Genomic DNA, 16123 nt, shown 5'->3' on the forward strand with positions numbered 1-16123 from the left:
GGTTTCCTCTGGGTGCTCCAGCTTCCTCTCACAATCCAAAGATGGGCAGGATACGTGAATTGGCTATGCTAAATTGTCCCAGTGTTCAGGGATGTAGAGGTTAGGTGAATTAGTCAAGGGTAAATGTAGGGGGATGGGTCTGAGTGGGTTACTCTTCAGAGGCTCGGTGTGGACTTGTTGGGCTGAAGGGCCTGTGTCCACACTGTAGGGATTTTATGGTTGAAGACTGGATCTGTGCTTGATGGAGTTTAGAAGAATGAGGAGGGAATTTGATTGAATCTTAAAAAGTACTGACAGGCCTGGATAGAATGGACATGGAGAAGACATTCCCAATAGCAGGAGAGACTAGGAGCCATGGGCACAACCTCAGAATGAAGGGATGACCCTTTAGAACTGAGATGAGAAGAAATTTCTTCCACCAGAGGATGGTGAATCTGCAGAACTCATTGCCGCAGAAGGATGTAGAGGCCAAGTCATTGAGTGTATTTAAGACAGAGATAGTTGGTTATTGATTTTTAAAAAAATCATTCATAGGTTATGGACATCGTTTGGCTGGCCAGTATTTATTGCCATCCCTAGATGCCCTTGAGAAAGTAGTGGTGAGCTACTGTCTTGAACTGCTGTAGCCCTTGTGCTGTAGGTTGACCCACAATGCCCTTAGGGAGGGAATTCCAGGATTTTGACCCAGTGATACATTTCCAAGTCAGGAGGTGAGTAACTTAGAGATGAACTTGCAAGTGATGGTGTGCCCATGTATCTGCTGGCCTTTTCCTTTTAGATGTAAGTGGTCGTGGGTGTGATGATACTGCTTCTTTAACAAGCTTATGTTGCCCTTAGTTTAATTTCAGGTTTGAAGTCTAAGTTTGAAGGGTTTTGAGGGTCACTTTGATTAGAGCTAACAGATACTGCCTCAGATAAAAAGGCTTCCAAGTTTCAAATAAAAAATGAATGGAATGTGGCCAGTTCCCCCAGCTCAGCTTTTCTCTATCTGATTTGATGTTTACCCGTCTGGCTATTCACTGAAAGTAGTCAGGCAGTGTTGTGAAGCTGCTGGACCCAAAGAAGCAGGTCCATGCTGATCCTCTCGCTCTGACCTCTCTCCTGTGTTTGATTTTATCTTTTGTGTCATGGGGCGTTTATGGGGATTGTTGCAAATATTGGGAACAGCATCATTAAATTGGTAGAATTTGCTGGGTTCTCGGATAGGTTAAGTTATTCTGTATTCTATTTTCTTTTGTTTGTGTTTTATTTGGTAATCTTGTAGATAAATTCTCTGTTTTGTTCAGAGCTAAATGGTTTGACCAGATGCATCCCTCCTGGAATACGCGCATTACATTTGCTTAAAACAATGAGAAAGGTTAGGGTCTGGGCTACTTTCTTGAAATGTTTTGAGGTGCTCTGGCCTGGTCCATAACAGTGTGTTTGGAAAGTGTTGTACAAGAATCTTTGGTGAATTTCTGCAGTGCATCTTGTGGATATGGTGCCAATGAAGCAGGCTTTATCCTCAATGATGTCAAGCTTCATAAGCATTGTTGCAACTACACCCACCCAGGCAAATCACAGTCACACAGCACGGAAAGATGTCCTTCAGCCCAACCCATTAAAGCCAACCAGTTCTGCTAAACTGAACTAGTCCCATTTGCCTGCATTTGGCCCATACCCCTCTGAACCTTTCTTATCCATATCCAAATTTCTTTAAATGTTGTAACTGCACCACCTGTACTACCTCCTCTGGCAGCTCATTCTATACACGCACCACTCTGTGAAAAAGTTGCTCCTCAGGCCTTTTTAAATCTTTCTTCTCTCACCTTAAACCTATGCCCTCTAGTGCTGTAGTCCCATGTCCTGGGGAAAAGATCTAAACTATTCACCCTATCTATGCCCCTCATGATTTTATGAGCCTCTGTAAGGTCACCTCTCAGCCTTGTAGGCTGGGAATGCTTTCCCTGGAGGATATCAGCCTCTTTTTATAACTCAAATCTTCTAGTCTCGGTAACATCTTTGTAAATCTATTTTTTCCACCCTCCAGAGTTGCAATAACATCCTTTAGCAGGGTGACCAGAATTGTACCCAGTACTCCAAATGTGGCCTTCACAATGTCTTGTACAACCGCAACATAATGCCCCCAATTCCTGTACACAATGCTCCGATCGATGAAGGCAAGCATGCCAAATGCCATCTTCACTACCCTGTCTACCTGTGACGCTATTTTCAAGGAACTATGTACCTGAACCCCTAGATCTCTCTGCTCAACAACACTCCCCAGGGCTCCACTATTAACTGTGTAAGTCCTGGCTTGCCATACCAAAATGCAATATCTTGCATTTATCTAAATTAAACTCCATCTGCCATGCCTCAGCCAACTGGCCTAGTTCATCAAGGTCCTATTATACCCTTAGATAACTTTCTTCACTGTCTTCCATACCACCAATTTCAGTGTCATCTGCAAACTTATTCAGCCAAATCATTGACATAAATGACGAACAACAGCGGACCCTGTACCAATTCCTGTTGCACACTGCTGGTCACATGCCTCTAATCTCAGCAATGACCCTCTACCACTACCTGCTGTCAATTACCATCAATTTTGTATCCAACTAGAGAGTTCTCCCTAGATCCCATGTAATCCAACTCTACTTACCAGTATTGAATATTCCATCAAACTCCTGATTTATGGACAGGCTAGAGGAAGTCAGGAGGGGAGTTACTCACAACAGTATTCCTAGCTTCTGACTTGCTGCCATAGCCACTGCATTTATGTGGAGAGTCCATTTGAGTTTCTGGTCATTATTACCCCCAAGGACGTTGATACTGTTGTCAGTAATAGGGAACATATTTGAATATCAAGGTGCAGTGGTTATATTGTCTGTTATGGTCGTTGCTTTGCATTTGTATGGTGTGACTGTTACTTGCCATTTGTAAGCCCAAGTCTATATATTGTTCAGATCGCGTTGCATTTGAATATGGACCGCTTCAGTATCTGAGGAATCAGGAATGGTGCTGATAATGATGCAATCATTGGCGAACATCCCCACTCACCTTATGATAGATGGAAGATCATTGATGAAGCAGCTGAAGATGGTTGGGCCTATGACACCACCCTGAGGAACTCCTACAGAGATGTCCTGGAGCTGAGTGATTAACCTCCAAAACCCACAACCATCTCATGTGTGCTAGATACAATTCCAACCATAACAGTTAGGGGAGATCAAGGATTACAAGGCAGGAGAATGGGGTCGAGAAAATGTCAGGCATGACTGAATGGCAGATCAGACATGATGGACCAAATGGCCTAATCCTGCTCCAATATCTTATAGAATTAAAGGGAAATAAGGATCTGATGTAATCCAATAAAGATGGTGCAAAAAATAAGGCGTTATACCAATGGGCTGACAAAGACAAAAAAATCATTAAACTATCTTACCACCTTCCTTTTCTCCCCCAGTCAAATAATGAAGTTCATTGATCTTAATGCATGGAGTTCAACAAGCTATTTTAAAACAACTTTAAATGTTTAATTTAACTAAAAAGTCAATAATTCATTTGAACTATTTACTGAAATTGGAACACCTCCAATCAGGATCAAATCTGATTCACAGTATATGTTTTTTCTTGCGGCAGAAATTGGTTCTGAAATACTACAGAATTTCAGAAAAGCACAGCATATGGGAATATTGATAAAACATTCACATACAGTACTGCATCATGAGGGATTTTTGGTACCAAAATACCAATTAAGTTTAATCACAACAAAAGATTTATTTACAGCAGTAAAAACAAACTCTTTATAAAAAGACAAACCTACCCTGCCATGTGGTTAGATGTCCAGTAGCATGACAGGGTCTGATTCTCAGACCAGGAAAGATAACAGTTCAGTGACTCGAAATGTTGCCAGGAATGGAGGATTTGAGCTATAGAGAGAAGTTGAATAGGCTGGGGCTGTTTTCCCTGGAGCATTGGAGGCAGAGGGGTGACCTTACAGTGGTTTATAAAATTGTGAGGGGCATGATAACATAAATAGACAAAGCTTTTTTTTCCTGGGGTGGGGAAGTCCAGACCTAGAGGGCATAGGTTTAGGGTGAGAAGGGAAAGATATAAAAGATACCTAACAGGCATCTCTTTCACATAGAGGGTGGTACGTGTATGGAATGAGCTGCCAGAGGAAGTGGTGGAGGCTAGTATAATTGCAACACTTAAAAGGCATTTGAATGGGTATATGCATAGGAAGAGTTGGAGGGATATGGGCCAGGTGCAGGTAGGTGGGACTAGATTGGTTTGGAATATCTGGTCGGCATGGACGAGTTGGACCGAAGGTCTGTTTCCGTGCTCTACATCTCTATGACTCTAGTCGTTGAGAAGTGTGGTGCTGGAAAAACACAGCAGACGAGGCAGCATTTGAGGAGCAGGAGAATCGACGTTTCGGCCTCAGCCCTTCTTCAGGAATGTCCTCACTTTCTCCTAGTTAATCTCTATGACTCTAAGCTGGGACATTTAGCATTCCGTAAGACTGACTCCAGGGCTATCTGGTTAGGGAAAGGCAATCAGTTTCTTCTATCAATTTCTACCAGGTAAAAAATATGGCTGCCAACTCACTCACAAGGTTCACACACAAATCCCACCCACTTATATCAGGGACTAGAAAGTTCACTAGGAACCTTGGTATGTGATGGAGGGTGGATGGGGCAGGAAACAAACCTCGATTGTGCACCAATAAAGTTTAATTACAATAGACACAAAATAGTCAGGCTTATTATAAAAAATTTCAGAGAATGATGATGTTAGGAGCAGGTTAACAATCTTATTACAATTTAGCATGCTCATGAAAGTTCACATATTTATCAGAAACGTATCAGTTAACTTTAGTACTTGAGTTGAAAGTTATTATTTTGACAGGAAATCAAAAGCAATACTTCAGGGAAATACATCAGACTCATTCATTTCCATTTAATTCCATTTATAAGCTACAGCTTTTTTTAAGCTAAATATTTCTTTACATTTTAATGCTTAGTGTTGATACGTGACACCTGTCTTTAGATAAAGCATGCTTCGGTGATACTCCCTCAAACTTCCAGTAACACCCAAGAGGAGCAATATTCCTCTTAAGCTAATTCTCTTACTTAGTAGTACTGTAAATGAATATTGCTTAAGAGAGACATGTCACCAAAATCTTCCATCTTGCATTCATCATGACAAAAGTCAAAAAATGCAAATTTCAAATAAAAATTATATCAAAAGAGAAAAGGGCACTGATCAGTTTTGAAAGCCGACTGATTAGCTGCGGCATTGCCAAAAAGAATGCAATGGGGCAGAAGAGACTCCCCAAGCTCCAGGGTAATGCAAAAAAGGGTCATGGACTACCTCCCAATTATTGACTGATAGGCCAAAGCTATTTATTCTATCATAGTGACAGAGTACAGACCATACACAACTAGCTTGCAGGTATAAACCCAAAACAAAATTTAATTGCTTGATGTGATTCTGCCAAAGTGAAGGACTTCTGAACAATCCTAAATATGCTAATAGTCACTCTAACAATCAAATTAAGCTTGAAACATTTAAGTTTGTTTGTTTGCAAAGAACAGTAGCAATTATTTTCAAGCCTTACGCCTTTTTCTGAATTCCTGGGAGCTTTGCTTTCTGCTTGCCTGTATTGTATACTGATGTGGCCATTTGAAAATTGGCATTTCTGAAACTATCCAAATTACCGCAAGACAAAGCACTTTGGCAACATATTTTTGTTATTCTTACTTGTAGGTGTGCTGTTTTACTGGGAATACTTACAGGATGCCATCATCGGAGAATATTTCATCATCCTCATCCTCACGGGCTCCAGTTCTGACTGACCCAGACAGAAGGAGAAAAGGCTGAGAAGCAAAATTAAGTGTGAATAAAAACAAGCTTAGAGTCTGCACAGTTCTGAAAAAACACAGCAAAAAGAATATTTGTAAGCTTGTTTCATTATGGCTTAAGGCTGGGTAGAACAGTTTGGATTTTAATCCTTTCCGTAATCCTAAAGAATCTTTGATGGGAATTTTCTCTCATGGAATATTAGGCAGAAAGCATCATAATATCATAAATCTTGTCATGAAAGCAGATCAATTTGAAAACGTAGAAGATAGGAGCAGGAGGCGGCCATTCAGCCCTTCGAGCCTCCTCCACCACTTGTCACAATCATAGCTGATCATCCAACTCAATAGCCTAATCCTGCATTCTCCCCATAACCTTAGATCCCATTCACCTCTAGTGCTATATCTAGCCACTTCTTGAATACATTCAATGTCTTGGTATCAACTACTTCCTGTGGTGATGAATTCTACAGGTTCACCATTTTTTGGGTGAAGAAATGTCTCATCTCTATCTTAAATGTTTACCCTAATCCTCAAACTGTGACCCTTGATTCTGGACACACCCACCAATGGGAACATCCTCCCAGCATCCACCATATTTAGTCCTGTTACAAAATTTTAAGTCTGTATGAGATCCCCCTCTCACATACGTCTAAACTCCAGCGAAAACAATCTTATCCTAGTTAATCTCTCCTCATGCATCAGTCTCACCATCCCCAGAATCAGCCTGGTAAACCTTTGCTGCACTCCGTCATGAGCAATACCATTCTTCCTCAGAAAAGGAGACCAAAACTGCACACAATATTCTTGGTGTGGCCTCACCAAGGCTTGTACAATTGTCCACAAAACAACAGGATAGCTCAGAACCACAGCAATCTCCAGTTCTCTTTCACCCATTCCCAGCATTTTGATAAACAAAAACATCTTGGTTTGAATGTTTTCCAAATTATCCCACCGACCACATTACAACAGCAGTTACTCAATCTCATCTTTAGGTGTTTTTGAGACTCTTGCGTTGCTCATCAACACCCCCCATTCCTGTAAACACACTATTCTGAGTTACCCCTGAAAAGACTGTTAATTTTCTTACAATTGCACTTGCAAAATCTGAATTATCTACCTTTGACCTCCAGTCATCTCAAACTTTCTGTAGTATTAAAACCATTATATTCTTGCTCACTCTTACTGTTACAGATTATGACCCTCAACTCCACTTCCTTAAATCCAAGAGACTGGGACTTAATAAGATGTGGCATGCAACTGAGCCTGTCCATGAGATCTTACTCCGCTTTTGACCCTCTTTCTAATAAATTACAGGTCATTCAATTCTCAATTACAATTGACACAATTAACGGTTCAATTTCTTTAAGTCCTGCTCCCGCGCCCTCAAATCTATCGCCATCCACTCCTTTACCCTTGCAAACTATCTCCCTTTTCTCTCCAAATCCCTTCAACACATTGTTGCCTCTGAAATCCAAGTTCATCTCTTTGGAACTTTATATCTGTTATCTCTCTGATCTGGTTTCCATACCACTAACGAAGTAAACTGGCTCTTAACAAAATAACAAATTATATCTTCAGTGATTGAGACAAAAGTAAACTATCCTTTCCTGGCATTCCTGGATGTACCTGCAGATTGTAACATGGCTAACTATACTATTCTTCTCCAACACCATTCAACTGTCATTCAGCCAGGTAAGACTTCACTTGCCTGGTTCTAAGTCTTATTTAATCATAGTCAGAGCATTACCTGTTATGTATCCTTTTCACATTCCAGCACTATTATCTCTGGTACTTCCCAAATATCTATCTAAGGTCCTCTCCATTTCCCATCTATAACTTTCTTCTTGCCAACATCATCTCAAATCAGATTCCACATACATGCTGATGACATCATGTTCAATAACCCACTGTTGTCTCCAAAAACTCAGACTGCTTATCTGACATCTACCAGCAGAAGGGTTGAAACTAAGTGCAATAAATTGAGTTATCTGGACCAGGTGGTGCACTTGGATAAACTGCAGAATTGGGCTGAGAGATCAATGCAGATAAATGTGAGGTGATTCACTTTGGGTAGAATAACAGGAAAGCAGAATACTGGGTCAATGGAAAGATTGTTGGTAGTGTGGATGTGCAAAGGGATCTTGGAGCCCATGTACATACATCCCTGAAAGTTGCCATCCAGGTTAACAGTGCTGTTAAGAAGGCATACGGTGTGTTAAGTTGCATTGGTTGTGGGATTGAGTTCCAGAGTCGTAAAGCCATGCTGCAACTATACAAAACGCTAGCGTGGCCGCACTTAGAATATTGTTTACAATTCTGGTCTCCCCATTACAGGAAGGATGTGGAAGAATTGGAAAAGGTGCAGAGGAGATTTACCAGGATGTTGCAGGGTGTGAAGGGAAGCTCTTATGAGGAAAGGCTGAGAGACCTGGGTCTGTTCTAATTGGAAAGACGACGACTAAGAGGGGATTTGATAGAGACATACAAGATGATCAGCGGATTAGAAAGGGTAGACAGTGAAAGTCTTTTTTCTAGGATGATAACGTCATCTTGTATGAGGGGGCATAACTACAAATGGAGAGGTGATAGATTTAAGACAGATGTCAGAGGAAGGTTCTTTACTCAGAGAGTAGTAAGGGCGTGGAATGCCCTGCCTGTCAATGTAGTTAACTCAGTCACATTAGGGAGATTAAACAATCCTCAGATAAGCACATGGGTGATGATAAGCAACATCGAAGACCAAAAGGCCTGTTCTGCGCTGTATTATATTTGTTATATGTTCTATAGGTTTAGGGTGAGAGGGAAAAGATATAAAAGAGATCTAATGGGCAACTTTCTCACGCACCGTGTGGTACATGTATGAAATGAGCTGCCAGAGGAAGTGGTGGAGGCTAGTACAATTGCAACATTTAAAAGGCATCTGGATGGGTCTATGAATGGGAAGGTTTGGATGGATATGGGCCGGGTGCTGGCAAGTGGGACTAGATTGGGTTGGGATCTCTGGTCAGCATGGACGAGTCAGAACATAGTGCTCTACATCTCTATGACTCTATCTTTATTTTATGTCGTAACTTTGATTTTTAAGGTTTTTGCAAGGGCTTTAGCATCTGCAGTTTTGTTGTTTACCTGGGTGCAAGTGAGCTCCCATGGATTTCACATGGAATACTGCATTTTGTAAGCTAGGAACAGATTAAAAGTTGCTTCTCGCAAGTACTAGAAAATGCCAGTGGATGGAGCATTTCAATTTGAAAGGTGATGAATAACACTGGGCAAAGAGAGGGCAGGAAATAAATACAATATTACTAGAGAAGAAATGCCTGGGAAATTAATGGGGAATAATGACCAATAAGTCCTTGAGACCTAGAATATTAAACAAAGTATGTACAGAGACAGTGGATGTATTTGGTAGTGATCTTTCAGGAATCCTTAGATTCTGGTAAAGTCTCAGAGGATTGGAAAACTGCCAGTAATAACACATTTACTTTAAAAAAAAAAGGAGACAAGGTAATTATATGCCAGCTGCTTAATGCCTTTTATTGGGAAAATATTTAAGTCTATGACAAAGGATGTAATAACAGAGCATTTAGAATTACATAGTGTGATCAAACAGAATCAGCATGGCTTCATGAAGGGTAGGCCATGCCTGACAAATTAATAGAATTCTCTGAGGAGCTAACACGCAGGACAGATGAAGTAGAAACCCTGGATATAATAAATTTGGATTTTCAGAAGGCTTTTAATAATGTATCACACATTAGGCTAATTAATAACATTCCACAGTGTTGGAGGTAATACATTAGCGTGGATAGAGGATTGGCTATCTAAGAGAAAACAGAGTTAGTAAAAGAGGGACATTTCAGAACTGCAATGAGTGGAGTGCCACAGTAATCAATGTTGGGCCTACAGTTATTTTCTATATATATATAAAAAATAATGATTTGGAACAGAAAAGTGAAGTATCATGAAGTATCACTATCATGAAGTATGTGGCTAAAGCAAAAATAGATGGTACAGCAAGTGATGAGGGGAAGTGTGTCTACTTCAATGCCAGAAGTATCCAGAATAAGGTAGGTGAGCTTGCAGCATGGATAGATCCCTGGGACTTCGATGTGGTGGCTATTTCAGAGACATAGATAGAGCAGGGTCAGGAATGGATGCTGCAGGTTCCAGGGTTTAGATCTTTCATTAAGAACAGGTAAGGCAGTAAGAGAAGGGGAAGTGTGGCCTTGTTAATCAAGGACAGTAATGCGGTGGCTGAAATAACGTTTGATGAGGACTCGTCTACTGAGGTGGTATGGGCTGAGGTTAGAAACAGAAGAGAGGTCACACTGCTGGGTGTTTTTTTTTAAGAGGCCTCTGCAGAGTTCCAGGGATGTGGAAGAGAGGATTGGCAAAACGATTCTGGGTAGAAGTGAAAGGAACAGGGTGGTCACTATGGGGGGGGGGGGACTTTAACTTCCCCAACATTGACAGGAATTTATAATCATCCAGCAAGAAACAATTTGATTGCAGATAGTCAACATGGTTTTGTCAAGGACAGGTCATGTCTCACAAACCTCATTGAGGTTTTTGAGAAGGTGACCAAGCATGTGGATGAGGATAGGGCAGTTGACGAGATGTACATGGACTTCAGTAAAGCCTTTGATAAGGTTCCACATGGTAGGCTGTTGGAGAAAATGCAGACACATGGGATTGAGGGTGATTTAGCAGTTTGGATTAGAAACTGGCATTCTGTAATAAGGCAGCGAGTGGTGGTTGATGGAAAATATTCAGCCTGGAGTCTGGATATTAGTGGTGTGCCACAAGGATCTGCTTTGGGATCACTGCTGTTGATCAGTTTTATAAATGACTTGGACACAGGCATAGGTGGATGGGTTAGTCAGCTTGCAGATGACACTGAAGTCAGTGGAGTAGTGGACAGTGTGGAAGAATGTTGCAGGGGGATTTAGATAAACTGCAGAATTTGGCTGAGAGGTGGCAAATGGAGTTCAATGCAGATAAATGAGAGGTGATTCACTTTGGGAAGAATAACAGGAAAGCAGAATACTGGGACAATGGAAATATTTTGGTAGTGTGGATGTGCAGAGGATTTTGGAGCCCATGTATATAGATCCCTGAAAGTTGCCATCCAGGCTGATAATGCCGTTTAGAAGGCATATGGTGATTTCGGTTTTATTGGTAGAGGGATCGAGTTTCAGAGCCATAATGTCATGCTGCAACTATACAAGAACACTAGCGTGGCCACACTTGGTATATTGTGTACAGTTCTGGTCGTCCCATTACAGGAAGGATGTGGGAGCATTGGACAAGGCACAGATGAGATTTACCAGGATATTGCCTGGTTTGGAGGGAAGCTCTTATGAGGGAAGACAGAGAGACTTGGGTCTGTTCTCATTTGAAAGAAGAAGGCTAAGAGGGGATTTGATAGAGACATACAAGATGATAAGAGGATCAGGTAGATAGTGAAAATTTTTTTTCTAGAATGACGACGTCAGCTTGTACGATGGGGCATAGCTACAAATTAAGGAGTGATCGATTTAAGACGGATGTCAGAGGCAGGTTATTTACGCAGAGTGTGGTAAGGGCGTGGAATGCCCTGCCTGCCAATGTAGTTAACTCAGCCACATTAGGGAGATTTAAACAATCCTTGGATAAGCACATGGATGATGATGGAATAGTGTAGCGGGATGGGCTTAGGTTAGTTCATAGGTCAATGCAACATTGAGGGCCAAAGGGCCTGTTCTGCACTGTACTGTTTTATATTCTATGAGGATGACAAAATGTCTGCAGAACGTTATAGACAGATTGAGTAAACACTAGCAAATGGAAAATGAAAGTTTATGCTCTTGCCAGGGAATATAGAGGAGTGGAATATTATTTAAACAGAGAAAAATGTCAGTAAGCTATAGAACACGTTGGATTTGGGAGCCCTCATCTAGAAATCACAGAAGCGAGCATCCATGTTCAGCAAGTAACAGGGAAGGCAAATGAAACGTTGGCCATTATTGCAAAGGGAATGGAGTAGGAAGGTTTTGTTACAACTATACAATGCACCACTCAGACCACAATGGAATTCCATAAACAGTTTTGGCCCCTTATCCAAAGGAAAGGAATACTGACATTGAAGCCCAAAGAAGATTCACAAGGCTGACAGCAGGAATGGAGGACTGTCTTATGAAGAGATGTGGAGCAGGGTGGTCCTGTACTTATTGTTGTTTAGAAGAATGAGGGGCAACCTTATTGAAACATACAAGGTTCTTAGGGTTCTTGACAAAATAGATGTGAAAAGGTCGTTTCCTTTGTGCCAGACGGTATAATCCTACAGTAAGGAGTGACACATTTGAGACAGAGATGAGAAGGAATTTCTTTTCTCAGAGGGTAGTGAATCTGTGGAACTCTTTATTGCAGAGGGCTGTCGATGCTGGGTTGTTAAGTACACTCAAAGCTGAGATAGATTATTAATCAGCAAGAGAATCAAGGGTTATTGGAAAAAGGCAGATAGCAGAGATTAGGATTATCAGATTAGCCATGATCTCTCTGACTGGCAGAGCAAATCTGATGGTTTGAATGGCTTACATCTACTCCGATGTCTTATAAAAGATGTCCTCATAATTAACAAAGAGCAAATTGTGTTAAGGTGCAGAACTGTGATGGTTCAGTGGTGTAGTAGTCAATATTTACTCAGTCATACATAACTAGAAAGATATTAATCCAAACAATATCTTTTGGAATCCCACAAATATTTTCAGTACTATAGAAGAGGGGTTTAAAGTCAGTGATGCCATATATATTGGGCACCCATTACTCCTGCTGGAAAAGTTCATTCATGTGGTTTGATGTCAATGCTCTCAATAATAAACAGCTGTGAATGTTCAAACATAGAAATGTAGAGAGGATTCTTGTGGTGCAGTGACATTACCCCTCCCTTTGAACCAGGAGGCTCCGGTTCAAGTCCTACCTACGTGTAATAACGTCATTGAATCGGTTGATTGGAAAATATCTAAAAATAAGAATGAGGTGCCAAAGGGATGTCAGTGCTCACAACAGCATGAGCTAGGGTCTTCAAGAGATCAGCATCCAGAATGGAATTTTTCAAGTGTAAAAACATGCCTACATGCAGGATATTATTACAGAGTCATGAAACAATAAGACAGTCCAAATTATGGGAAATTACTAAACTACAGTGGGAACTATATCATTGCATTCATGCTTTGCATCGGTATGGTAGTTCTTCACATGTTAAGAAAGAGAAAAATCAGAGACACAACCAGAGTGTGGTTCTAGTCTTCACTCAGTTGCTTCCTAGTAGACAGTTTCAGAATAAACTGTGCAAGCATCAGGCCAGAATAATTGCCCATTTCCACAAGTCAGTATAATAGTGATAACCCAATAAAATACAGGGGTCACTTCTCAAAAGCAAAGATGAAAGACTAAACAAAAATCACATGATGCTATTAATAAACCAGTGAAAGTTAGACAATAATTGATTATCAAAATATACCTAACCTTGGAATCCTTTGGTTTCTTTTTTCTGTTTCTAATTTTACTCCTAAGGCCAATATTCTGCACAAAAATCAAAACAATTAACAATCAGTACATACAATGAATCAGGTAATGGTCATTTCTGACCATTACATACATTTCCATTACACTTTACTGAACTTTATTTCTGGTCCAAGCAAAATTTTTTACCTTATACGTATAACATAACTTCTTTAATAAGGGGTTAAAATACTACCAAACTCTCAATGTTTTCTGTATGTTTTTGATTTAAAATTCAACTATTCCTCAGTTAGATATTGGAATTGCAGTTGTGTAATAAAACCTCAAGAGAAGAGAGTACTGCATGGACTTATAATTATCACTGAAGGTTCACTTGATTGTGCTTGAATTTGAATATTCAATAAGATAGTAAAGAAAGTGTAGCCACCAAAAATCTAACTGCATGTGTGGCACTAATTAATGCACTGCAGATAATTTGTTCTTATTTTCACATTTTGTCTGAAGGTGCTGACTAAGGCTCTCTTTTTTTTTAAACTTGCATGATTGAGTGATGCCTTGCAATACATTTTTGACTGGAATGTTGCTGTATCACATTCTTCCTTATCAATTAGATGGTTCGGATGACTGGAGGACATAGGAAATGTCCATTTTCCTTCTGTTCTTTTTTTTTCTTTATTCTTTCATGGGATGTGGACCTCATTGGCCAGGCCAGCACTTTGAACTGACTGGCTCTCTCGGCCATATCAGAGGGCACTTAAGAGTCAACATTGTTGTGCGTCTGGAGTCACATGCAAGTCAGGGTAGATAACGACATTAGTGAACCACCTTACCATGTTTGACAATGGTTACCTGGTCATTATTAGAGCAGTTAGAGTTTACTGAATTCAAATTTTACCAGTCAGTAGGATTTGAACTCATGTCTCCAGAACAGTAGCGTGGGGCTCTGGATTATTAATCCAGTGACATTACCACTCGCCACTGCTTTCCCATTGGAGATCTGCTCTTAGTGGATGCATTATAATGTAGGTTATAGCCATGGAATGAATAGGAAATGTTTAGTTTCTCTTGTGCATGTGAAAGAATCTGTAAATGTCATCCTGTCATTTTATTTCATGACTTTGTTTTCCAATGGTATTTTAGAAGAGAAGGGGATATTGAAAAAAAGCATTGCAGTTCATCTTGTTGGTATGTACAGCATATATCGCATTTCTTGCAATGAAGCTTTTCTCCAGTATTAAGTTACTTTGCTGATACACTGTCTCTGTTGGTAGTCCATACTAAACGTTCCACTTCCACTTTGCAAGGTTATTAAATCTAAATTGCCTTCTCATCCTCCCTCTGAGCTGAAACCCCAGAAACCCTGAATCATCAATGGTTATGTTGTGTTTATTGATATCTATTTCATCCATAACCTTTAGGACAAAATGAGTGTCACTCCTGTCTCAGTGATATTTCTCATCTTTGTTTCAGAAAATCATGAGCTCACTACCAAAACTGAGCCACTTGTACAGAATGACATCTCCGTGCACTATGTGAGGGAATGATGCATTATTCCAATGTGGCTGACACCTTAAAATTCACAGTTCATTGAACTGCTTTGCTAGATGGAAACAATCCTATGTAAAATTTGAAGGGGAGCAGGGATTTCTTCCAGTTTCCTGGTTAATATATATTCCCAGGCTGACACTAAAGAAAAAATCTCTGGTTATTATTTTATTGCTACTTGTGCGTTTTGTGCGCGCAAAAAAAAATTGGTCAATACCTTAACAGCACTGAGTATGCTTTACATGTACTTAATTGGTTATGAAGCACCTTGGAAAGTTTTGAAGTTATGATATAAAAATGCAGCTTTAATACAATGTATAATCCTATGTCTTCTCAATTCAGTGTAAATATTACAGTTTAGTGAAGCCACACCTTTCAACTCAGATGTATACATTTTTAGTCCAGCTATCTTTCTTACACTATTTCTCAAAAACAATTGACCATAAGTGTATACATCATTCCACATAGGGGTCGACCTCAATATTTGATGGTCAGTAGTGCTCAGGAGTAATAGGCTATCGTGATCTGGGAAGCAACTATTACCCAAATGATAAATTTCATTTTTTACATAGAAATCAATCATAAATTAAATGTTTGCGCAGAATAGAACTACAACTTACAGATAATTCTTCATTCTCCTGTTTCTTTAGTACAGTATAAGGAGCATCTATAGAAGGAAGAAAAGTAATTTAAGATAATTGATCTGGAATTAATCAAGTGAAGTGATATCATGATTGGAACCAAACATAAAAAACTTTGTCCAGCAACTATGTAGAAAATACAGAACTTATACAAGTTAATTTACAAAGCAACATACATGCTGGTTAAAAGTTTTATGTATCACACTTAATTTCATAAAAGAAAACTTCACTTCTTTGTCTCCAAATTATAAAAATAACAGAAGAATTTTTGCTACTATCTATTTTGCTCACAAATGGTCAGATTCTGGACGTAGATAAGCCAGTAGAACATGAATTAGATTTGTTGTATTTTTGAAAAGGAAACTACTTTTTTTTTGATAATGTGACAATTCAATTAAATCTCAAATCCTGAAATCAGCAATTGGCATATTAAATGCTGTAGGCTTGAGGAGCGTGAATTGCTTGTTCCTGCTCCGAGTACTTATGTTCTAAGAGCTGATGAGTAAAACAACTTCATCATGAATAGTTCCACAAAGAAAGGAAACTGCTACATGAGAATGGATTCAGATCCAAAAATTAAAAGGA

The 16123-nt window shown here is 39.8% G+C and overlaps 1 protein-coding gene across 2 annotated transcripts in view; it reads right to left on the minus strand.

Moving 5' to 3' along the window:
• Nucleotides 1–16123, minus strand: part of ttc3 (tetratricopeptide repeat domain 3) — a 121932-nt gene that overhangs the window by 30478 nt on the left and 75331 nt on the right. For both annotated transcript variants that reach the window (XM_060833812.1, XM_060833813.1), the window contains 3 exons: nt 15518–15564; nt 13356–13412; nt 5782–5864 (listed from right to left, as the gene is read on the minus strand). In XM_060833812.1, the coding sequence (XP_060689795.1) occupies nt 5782–5864; nt 13356–13412; nt 15518–15564 (187 nt within the window). The remainder of the gene's footprint in view (nt 1–5781; nt 5865–13355; nt 13413–15517; nt 15565–16123) is intronic.

The sequence above is a fragment of the Hemiscyllium ocellatum genome, chromosome 12 (genome assembly GCF_020745735.1).
Source record: "Hemiscyllium ocellatum isolate sHemOce1 chromosome 12, sHemOce1.pat.X.cur, whole genome shotgun sequence".
Classification (NCBI taxonomy): Eukaryota; Metazoa; Chordata; class Chondrichthyes; order Orectolobiformes; family Hemiscylliidae; genus Hemiscyllium; species Hemiscyllium ocellatum.